Source organism: Pygoscelis adeliae, unplaced genomic scaffold, assembly GCF_000699105.1.
Source record: "Pygoscelis adeliae isolate BGI_AS28 unplaced genomic scaffold, ASM69910v1 Scaffold255, whole genome shotgun sequence".
Taxonomy (NCBI): Eukaryota; Metazoa; Chordata; class Aves; order Sphenisciformes; family Spheniscidae; genus Pygoscelis; species Pygoscelis adeliae.
The window spans coordinates 91,769-102,608 of NW_008824872.1; the positions used below are offsets into that span (position 1 = coordinate 91,769).

General features: G+C 42.4%; 2 protein-coding genes across 2 annotated transcripts in view; one reads left to right on the top strand and one right to left on the bottom strand.

Moving 5' to 3' along the window:
- The window catches only part of LOC103917377 (olfactory receptor 4D1-like), a 2,210-nt gene extending 1,183 nt beyond the window's left edge, over nt 1-1,027 (top strand). Inside the window, 2 exon segments of the mRNA XM_009324503.1 lie at nt 394-602; nt 605-1,027. Of these exon segments, the coding sequence (XP_009322778.1) occupies nt 394-602; nt 605-1,027 (632 nt within the window).
- Nucleotides 1,028-4,443: 3,416 nt separating this feature from the next.
- On the bottom strand, nt 4,444-10,701 carry LOC103917378 (olfactory receptor 4N5-like). The gene is given in 5 exon segments (XM_009324504.1): nt 4,444-4,473; nt 4,982-5,406; nt 5,409-5,659; nt 5,661-5,727; nt 10,689-10,701. Coding segments are annotated over 5 exon segments (786 nt in total).
- Between the last annotated feature and the right edge of the window lie 139 nt (nt 10,702-10,840).

Genomic DNA, 10,840 nt, shown 5'->3' on the forward strand with positions numbered 1-10,840 from the left:
TGTTTAGCCTGGAGAAAAGGAGGCTGAGGGGAGACCTCATTGCTCTCTACAACTACCTGAAAGGAGGTTGTAGCGAGGTGGGTTGTTACTTCTCCCAAGTAACTGGCGATAGGACGAGAGGAAATGGCCTCAAGTTGCGCCAGGGGAGGTTTAGATTGGACGTGAGGAAAAATTTCTTTACTGAAAGAGTGGTTAAACATTGGAACAGGCTGCCCAGGGAAGTGGTGGAGTCACCATCCCTGGAAGTAAATACTTTAAATAAAAGACGTGTAGATGAGGCGCTTAGGAACATGGTTTAGTGGGCATGGTGGTGTTGGGTTGACGGTTGGACTTGATGATCTTAGAGGTCTTTTCCAACCTTAATGATTCTATGATTCTATGATTCTATTCTATGATTGGTGGCAATTGCATGGTTCAGTGGATTTGTTCACTCTACTATATGAACTGGTTTTCTTCTCCAGCTACCATTCTGTGGCCCCAATGTAGTGGACAATTTCTACTGTGATGTCCCTCAAGTCATCAAAGTGGCCTGCACTGACACCCACATGGCTGAACTACAGATGGTGTTTAATAGTGGAGTGATTCTCATTATTCTTTTTGTAAGGGGTCCCATCTTATTTCTTACACTGTCATCTTGCTGAAGATAAGGACATGCATCACAGAAGGGAAGTGGGAAGCCCTGTCTACCTGTGGAACCCAGATAACCATTGTGAGCTTAATATTCATCCCCTGCATCTTCATCTATGCTCAGCCTTTTAAGAAACTCCCTATGGACAAGGTGGCCTTCATTGTTTATACTGTGGTCATTCCAATGCTAAACCAAATGATCTACACACTGAGAAACACTGAGATGCAAAAGGCCATCAGGAGAACACTGCGGAAAAATCTTTCTCTCCCGAGAGAAACAGAAACCAGACCAGCCAGCAGATCCATAGAGATCGGATCTGACGCTTCCATGAGAAAACTGTATTCACCACTGAGATTCCTGCTCCTTCAGCAAGCGAGCAAATTTCTAGATGTGAGATAGGGACAACATTCCCCTCACATCAGCTTAGGAAGGTCAGTCACATGTTTTCTTGTTCTCCATGGAGTGTGCAGTATGGTGTAATTTGTAGGGCCTAATGAGAGTTTTCTGTACTAAATCACCTGCAAAGACAGTACCATGGCACACCCTGGATACTGACCATGCTAGGGGCCCTAACCATGCCCTTGTTCTCTCCTGCGGACATCGGCACACGTCTCACTTCTCTTTGGCAATCTAGTGTAGTTTAATCTCTAGGTTAACACACCTGAAAGCTGGCTTGGTAAACTGGATTGTTATTTCTGCTTGTCGCATAATTACAAAGGATCTTTATAGTAGTGTCAGCTGTAGGTTTAGGGCAATCCCTTTTTGCTCCTTATCCTCACTTCAGGTGGACTGTATAGCTTTTAGGATCCCTCCTGGAGTGGAGCATCCTGGTCACACATTAGACAACATGGTGGTGGTTGAGGGATAAGATTGTCCCAGGGATCACTCAAGGGTGCTCCAGGATGGAGGTTCCGTCCCCTCACCATTCCTCTCTTCTTTGCTCTGTCCCATCCTCCAGTTTCATTCCAGCAGTCCTTATATGATCATGGTCTCCTACAAATCTACAGAGCCTTCTACACAGAACAGGCAAGCTGAACACGATGCTATAGAAGGACAAATGTGGCAAGTGGGGAGGCAGACCTCCCATACTGTTTCCTGCATTAGAAAGACATTCAAATTTCTTTGTAGATCCTTGTAGAGGATCTTAAAAGTTTTTTAAGAAATGTCAGGCCCAAAACTGGGCCACCTGGAACCAAGCAGAGACCTGGGAGAGCAGGATGGATGCAGAGAAGAGGAGATTCTGTCTGCAGGAATATCTGACATCACCTCAAGGAGGATGTTGGGTGAAGGAGAAACCTTAGAAGTTTCTAGCACTGCCCCAGAAAGTGCTCCTGAACATCAAGCCACCTAACCTACAAATGACCTATTCTGAGGCTCACACTCAGAATTACCATAGTCATTTGGATCTCAAATGCAGAGAAGTGTCCTGTGTGCCCCACATGGTAGGCTAACAAGGTGCTCCAAAGGGCCCATGGGGTAGGTACTGTGCCAGACATGATGAAAGTTCTGTGCACTGTGGGTGCAGCCAGACTCTCCGCAAAGGGGCTAGGTGTGGGCAGTATGGATGTGAACGCATCTAGTCCATTGGCTGAGGTAAATCACTTAGACAACATAGACAAAGACTAGTTGTCTTTCATGGCTGAAGGAGTGCTAAAGGACTGGTTTCAGGGCCAATTACATAACAGGAGTGCAAAGGGACAGAAACTCTCTCTTGGGGGGACTGCTCAGAATGGTGGTAACCACGCTCCTCAAGGATCATGCAGCCAGCCCTAGCTGAAGAAAGTTCCCCAGTACATCAAAGACCTGATCATGGACACCATTCCAGAGTGGGGATGCTGCTGTCCAGGTGCAGGTGCCCCTTGCTGGGTTTAGAGGGATGGTGGTTTCATGTGTGGGAAACAAGTCATGGTCAGGGTACTGAGTTGCCAGGTGAAGGAGTCATGGGATGAGGTGAGCGGACTATGCACCAGAGAACCAGAACAGGATTGCAAGAAGAGACAGAGCAGAGGCGATAGCCAAAGTCCCTTGTGGCAATGAAGGATGTACAACTGGAGAGCACACTTTATTGAGTGGTGAGGAAGACACCCAGGATGGGGGAGGCTGGCTGCTTGTGGCCTTTGACAGAAGGAGAAAGGCAGTCTTTGTGAGGCACGCATTTTCTTTTGTGAGAGGGTAGGTAGGACAGTTAAGGAAGGGGATAAATAACAAAAAAACTCTACTTCATGTGCAACTATATTTGGATTCTTATAGCATGCAACAGAAAGGGTTTCACGAGGACTGAGAACACTGATTTGTGAGGGTGCAATGCCTTCTGGGTTATTATTGGAAGCCAGAATTAGTCCACTCTGCACCTATGCTGTGTATAGAATATGCACTACAGTAAGAAAACCATTCTCTCTGAAATCCTGACTTCCCCTCAAAAGGAATTATTTGGCTGATTCAAGCCCATAATACAATGGGTGAGCAATTGACTGATGGGTCAAAGAGTTATAGTAAATGGGGTTACATCAGGCTGGTGGCCAATCACCAGTGGGGTTCCCCAGGGCTCGATTTTAGGGCCAGTGCTCTTTACTGTTTTTATAAATGATCTGGACACAGGAGTCGAATGTACTTTAAGTAACTTTGCCAATGATACTAAACTAGGAGGAGCTGTAGGTTAGAAAGGCTTCCTTTGAGGCTAGAAAGGCCTTACAGAGAGATCCGGGTAGACTAGAGAGCTGAGCAATCACCAACCATATGAAATTTAACAAGAGCAAGTGCAGGATTCTGCACCTGGGATGGGGTAATCCTGCTTATACAAAAAATTGGGGAACAAGAGGCTGGAGAACAGCCCCGCAGAAAGAGATCTGGGGGTTTGGGTTGATGGCAAGTTGAGTATGAGTCAACAGTGTGCCCTGGCAGCCAAAAGGGCCAGCTGTGACCTGGGGTACATCAAGCACAGCATACCTAGATGGTCAAGGGAGGTGATTGTCCCACTCCACACTGCACTGGTGTGGCCCCACCTCGAGTACTGTGTGCAGTTTTGGGTGCCTCAATATAAGAAAGACATCAAACTATTAGAGTGTGTCCAGAGGAGGGCAACCAAGATGGCGAAAGGCCTCGAGGGCAAGACTTACTTGGTTTGTTCAGATTGGAGAAGAGAAGGCTGAGGGGTGACCTCATCGCAGTCCACAACTTCCTCAAAGGGGGCAGCGGAGAGAAGGTGCTGATCTCTCTCTGGTGACCAGTGATAGGAAACAAGGAAATGGAATGAAGCTGCGTCAGTGGAAGTTCAGATTGGACATTAGCAAAAGGTTCTTCACTGAGAGGGTGGTCAGTCACTGGAACAGGCTCCCCAGGGAAGTTGCATGGCACCAAGCCTGACAGAGTTGAAGGAGTCTGTGGACAATGCTCTTAGTCATATGATTTAGTTTTAGGTAGTCCTGCAAGGAGCATGGAAGTTGGACTCAATGATCCTTTTGGGTCCCTTCCAACTTGAGATATTCTATGATTCTACCTTGGAATCAAACTGAAAAGTAGTGAGTACTAAGGGCAAGATAAAAATGCCTAAGGCATGGTTTATTTGTTCCCAAAGTAGACAATAAAAATGGGTTAGCTGAATTGCTTGCTAGAAACACCCATCGATTATGCAGGAATCCTTAGGTGACTAATTCTGATGCTGTAGATGTCTATACCTGGATAGACAAATCCTGTCACTAGTGCCTACCATAAGGCTATGTCCCCATTGCCTTTGATTTTTACTTGATAGTTGACTTCTGATTTCAGATTTCAGTGGCCTACCTATGCTGTATGAAAAGGCAAAGCTTGACTACAAGCTAGATCATCCAGTGACTTGCACATTCTCCCTTTGTGGAGAAACAATGGACTCATTCAGGAGCAGAGTTGTATGAGTGTCAAACAGCAGGCAGTGTCAACAGTCAGAGATTCAAGTATAAGCTGAAATCTTGAACTAACATGCTTGCTACCTGATCTTATCTGTCTGCATCTGGACCAGAAGTTCAGTAATGATCCTATAAATGTTTCACACCTGCCAGTTAATTTCTGTAGAGATACAGAATTTTAACTGTAGTACTTCATAGCACAACTGTGTTAATTCCTTTACACAGTATAGTTCTCCTCTAAATTATTCCATACAGGTTTTAGTGTCACCCTAAGGCTTTTTGATAATTTGAAGAAAGTTATTTGAAGCTTGCTTAATATATATTATGTTGCTACATAATGTAGACTATGGAGTTGTTCCTAAGAAAATTGTATTAACAAACAAAACAAAAACGAAAAAAGCTTTAACTTATTTACTTCAATTTTTTTTTTTTTTTTTTTTAATTTTCCACACCAACATATGTATTTGCTGACCAGCTTCCACATTGAGCCTTTGATCTCCTTGTTACGCAGGATATAGATCATGGGATTAGTCAAGGGGAAGATGACCATATGGAAAACAGCAACAACTTTTTCCATTGGGACAGCTTGGAAGGGTAAGTCATAGGTATACATAGCTGGGCCACGCATAACAAAAACAACAATGATGTGGGAAACACAGGTGGAGGCTACTTTGTTCTTTGCCTTGAAGGACTGTGTCTGGAGCTTCAGCAATAGGACAGTGTAGGAGATTAGGGGAAGTGTAAAGCACATAACAATAACAACTCTGTTGTTGGGGAACATCAAAAGCTCCACTATGTAAGTGTTGGCACAGGCCAACTTGGTCAGCTGATGGACATCACAGAAGTTGTCCAGGATGTTGGGACCACATAAGGGAGGTGGATGCTGAGAGGAAATAAAATGATGCCATGGATGAAGCCCACACCCCATGTAGCTCCAACCAGGACACAGCATACCCCCCTGTTCACAAGCCTGGTGTAGTGAAGAGGTTTGCAAATGGCTACATAATGGTCATAGGCCATGACCATGAGCAGGAAAGCTTCAGGTGCTCCCAGGAAGTGGAGGAAGAAAAGCTAGGCCATGCAGGCACTGTAGGAGATGGTCTTATGGTATGAGAAAAAGTCAGCCAACATTTTGGGTGTGGTCACAGATGTAGCAGATGTCCAAGAATGCCAAACTGGGCAGGAAAAAATACATGGGTGATCCCAGTTGCAAAACCCCTCAAATTGTGACAGTGATAAGGATGTTGCCTGGCAGAATGATCATGTAGAAAAGCAGGAAGAAGAAGAAGAGAATCACCTGGACTTCATGGTTTTGGGACAATCCCAACAGAACAAACTCTGTAACTACTGTATAGTTCTCATGCTCCATTTCTGCTCTGCAGAACCCTGAAAAACACAATAATCATCGAAAAAAACAAACACCAGTGCAAATCTACAGAAATGTTTGAACAACCTGGGGCATATTTAGATTGCCTAAAATGCATGCCCTTTTCCCATTTCCTAGTTTTAGGGAACTCGTAATGCTGAAATACTTGAAAGCCAATAATTTAGATTCTCACTAACTTGGGCATTTTACTGGAAATGTATAGTGGAAATGTCCATATTTTATCATATGTTCTTTTGTTTTCTCTGCACCCTGGGAACTGGCACTTGGATGGAATATAGGTCATAAAGTATCAGTCCATTTTTCCATGGGTAGGCTAATTTTTGTGGTTTACAGTGTAGATGGCTTTATCTGAGCTAGTCGTGTCTACTCCCTCTCCAGCTGACAAAAGCAGGTCCTTCCAGGGTAGACAGATTTAATTCTAGGGTAGACAGCTAAACAAAGCTAGACAAAATGCACTCTAAAATTACACAATTAATCTAAATCACATCCACTGATTATAAAAGGAAACTAAGTATAGATCACTCACATCTGAAGGAAGGTTTATGAATCCCTTGGGTGAATTCATCTGACAGCTGCAAAGTTGTTTGCAATTAAACAATCTAAAATGCCTTTATCCTTAATTATGTCAGTATAGCCGGCCCAGGGAATGGCTAATTTAATCCTAAATTTTCTCCAGCATATATCAGTTCAAGTATTTTCCAAAATATTTCATTTTTCCCAATTGTCTTTCAAGGGAGCTGAGGATGTCTGGATCACATTCAGACTTCCACCTTTCTCCAGAGAAATCCCACAGTGGTGTCTAATTTTCCAATGAAGTCAACAGAATACTGGAAACATAAAGAAAAATCAATTATCTAAATATCTCTATGAAATTAATCTACCATGAATCAGCGTAATGGCAGTCTGAAAAACAAACTGACTTTTTTTCATAGAATGTATCAAATAATTTCATTTACATATATTTTGAATGGAACTGTGGATTTTGACATTTCCCTCATAAAGCAAATCATAAAAATTGGTCAGATTTCTTTTAAAAGTCATTCCATTTATCTAAGTTCTTTCATTCCTCCCACTTCTTTTTCTTCTTTTGAGTCGGGAGAAAGTTATATGAGTTTTTGCCTCCAGGTTTTTTAACACTTTTCTTCCATTTTGCTACAGAGATGGTATGTCTGTCTGCATGACGGTGTCTGCACATTACTGCATTAGTAACTTCACCAGCAATGTTGAGGTAGAAAATAAAACATACTGAAAATGCTTTAGTGGGAGAAAATGCTCAGACCTGTACAGATTATTTAGTTTTAGAACGGGTTTAGTTTAGTTCTCTTATTGAGACCAGTGAGAAATTAAATCAGTCTTGACAGTGGAAAAATGTGTTTGAAAAATAAAAACAACTGAGAGGAGGAGAAAGTGGCAAAAAGTAGTGAAATTCAGAATAAAGGAGAAAAAAAAAAGGAAAGGAAAGGAAAGTAAGAAAGGAATAAAAACAAGAGAAGAAAAATACTCCTTACATCACTTTTTGATGTTTTTTCAAAAGTCAAAATTTTATGTCATGCCTTGAAATTGAAAAATTTCTTGTCATTCTTTGTCTTCTCCATCTCTTCCTTTCTTTCATGGACAGCTGAAGGGCTCATTGTGCTGGATGTGTGTATAAATTGACCAGTATTTAATTTCTCAGCTGATTGCAAACCCTTATCCATCTGGATCTGAGTTTCTATTTGCCTCACTTTAAATTCCCTCTAAGTGGTTTGGTCAGCTCCAGTCCCTTCCCATCTCATCACATGACAGAAAGATTCCTGCAGGAACCTACCACTCCACTCTGCTGTCCTGTATTGTATCAGATCCTACACATCCAGCTAATGCAGAAACAACACTCTCCCCTCACCTCTACTTGGTTATAGAGACTTCTGTGGATGCACTTGACTTCCATGGTGTTGTGGATGGACTCCACTCATAAGAGAGAAGCAACAATACACTTTATTGATAGAAAACAGTGAGTTAAAGTGTGAGTTAACAAAGTTCAATGGTAAATGCGACAGTAATTTAACAAGATTCAATGGCAAGGTACACTTGATTACCTACTGCATAGAGGACAGCGTCAGACAAAACTGTCAGGGAGACCCTCCCGTTGAGTCATGAGGTTCAGAAAGGACCCCTTTTCTTTCTAAACTCCTTCTCAGAGAGGAGTCTAGGTGCGGCTGGATCCAGTCCTAGTCCCAGACTTGGTTGATGGTTTATGTCTAAAGAATTATATATGCGCAAATAATCCTTTATATGACTTAGCTAAGATTTCAAAGTTTAACATGCTATTAGTCACTTACTGAGGATCTGTTGTGGCAAGGAATCTCTCAACCTCAAGGAGTAACCTTGAGAGGTGTCCCTACTCAAGGGGAGATCCCGCCGTGCAGCCCACTGCCGTGCAGGAGAGCTCAAAGGGCTCTTGGGCTGTCCACTATTTATAGAGTAAGATGATTGACTTATAGTCATATTTGCATATCAGCAAGTCATTTGACTCACTGCTCCAGGCAGCCCTTGGCTACTGTGTTGCCATCCATTCCCAAAGTCCAGCATAACCTGGATGCAGCCACAACGACCCCCACCGGTGCTTGTTGCTTACGCAACGTGGGGGGAGCACACCGCCACACATGGCTTTGCATCTACGACTTTTCCACACAGCTCAATATCTACTACTCTCTGGGATATTCAGCGCTAATCAGCAAGGAACTGATTGAGGTTACTCCCTCTTTGCTGTTTCCTGCCACATCACTTTAGATAGATGGTAAATATTTCCCAGTTTTTCACCCTACTTCCCTGGTGTTATCAGTCTGCCTATAGAAACATAGAATCATAGAATAGTTTAGGTTGGAAAAGACCTTTAAGATCATCAAGTCCAACCGTTAACCTAGCACTGCCAAGTCCACCACTACACCATGTCCCTAAGCACCACGTCTACACGTCTTTTAAATACCTCCAGGGATGGTGATTCCATTGCTTCCCTGGGCAGCTTGTTCCAGTGCTTGACAACCCTTTCGGTAAAGAAATTTTTCCTAATATCCAATCGAAACCTCCCCTGGTGTAACTTGAGGACATGCACATACATACACATTTACATCTGTGTTCAAATATGTTTACACATGTATATTTAAAATAGAAAATATATATCCATAAAAGAGTATGAATAATGTAATTGTTTAGAAAAGATAAGGAATTAAAGTTTAAATGTGAATAATAAGAAAACACATGTACAGGGCTTTCAGGACACTGCATTCCCCTACTGAGCAAGAGACTGTGCCCCCAGAAGATCACAACATGGATCTTTCCAAGGAAGGGCCACTTCTGGCACTCCATAGCCCTGATGGGGATTTTGAAATTCTAGTTTTACCCCTTCCTTCACATGCAGCAGGGAAGATAGAGGAGAAGGAGCACAGCCTGTGGCTTCAATGGAAATGTGTAGCAGATGAAGTGGCAGATCCAGAGGTCTGGGGTTAGGAGATACGTAGAAGAGTATAGATTTGTTAATTTAGACCAGGTACTACTACATAAATCTTTGTTTGGGGTGTAGATGGATTTTTTTTACCATATACACCAGCTGTTTGGACATAGTGATTGTTCTTAGATTATTCTTGAAGCTGTCAGCATGCACAACTCCTTATATTGTCCCACTGTTAATGTAAGCAATATGAATATAGGGAAAACTTTTAGAATGGGCCACTTATCCCCTAAAAAATAATTCATCTGTGTTCTGACCAGACTTTCCTCCTGGCTGACATTATTGCAATAATGGCAAAGGCTATGATTTCATAGCTTCCGAATGAAAGAATGGACAAGCTATTAATCACCCAAGGTGGAAAGTGCATATTACAAGTTCTCAGTCTGAATATATGTTTCATAGAAATTAAGCAGGTTTCCCCAAGCACTGGGATTTGTGGGTTGCAAACATTATTTCTTCCTTTTTTTTTCAACACCGCTGAAAATCAAAATTATGTAGAACCTTATACAAAACCAGAATATTACATGGTGAATGGCATGGTCCTTGAGGATAAAATTTTGCTATGACATGCAGTCGATTAGGAGAAGATTTTTGTCTTTTATTATTGCCAAAATTTTGAGGGAGCCTTGCATATCATACAGGAGGAGCAGGGAGTTAGACTCGACAATCCTTATGGGTCCTTTCCAACTTGAGATATTCTATGATTCTATGATTCTATGAATGAGATTATGGTGATGACTTGTCTCGCATTATATGAGAAACAGGGTGATGAAAATGTGAAAGCGTGTAACTTAGATCCTTTTCAGCATAGTGTGCTAACCTCTACTTGCATGGCCACACAGCAGTTGGTGTTTCTTAAATGTAACACTATAGCACAACTTCCCCCAAATCATCATCACTAGAGGAAAAAGACATCTTTGACATCCTTTTCTCAGTGGATTACATACAGAGCTGAAAAGGAAAATATTCAACTCCTTTATGAGTTATAAAACAGTGACTATCAAATGGGCAAATGCTACCATAAAAAAAAGAAGAAAGAATCTTCTGACTGGGTGTTCTGGTTTCGGCAGGGATAGAGTTAATTTCCTTCCTAGTAGCTGGTACAGTGCTGTGTTTCGGATTTAGGATGAGAACAATGTTGATAACACACTGATGTTTTAGTTGTTGCTAAGCAGTGCTTACACTAGTCAAGGACTTTTCAGCTTCCCATGCTCTACCGACTGAGAAGGCTGGAGGTGCACCAGAAGCTGGGAGGGGGCACAGCCAGGACAGCTGACCCAGACTGGTCAAAAGGACATTCCATACCATGTGACGTCATGCTCAGTACATAAACTGGGGAAAGCTGGCCGGGGGGGCCGCTGCTCAGGGACTGGCTGGGCATCGGTCAGCAGGTGGTGAGCAATTGCATTGTGCATCACTTGTTTTGTATATTATTATTATTATTATTATTATTATTA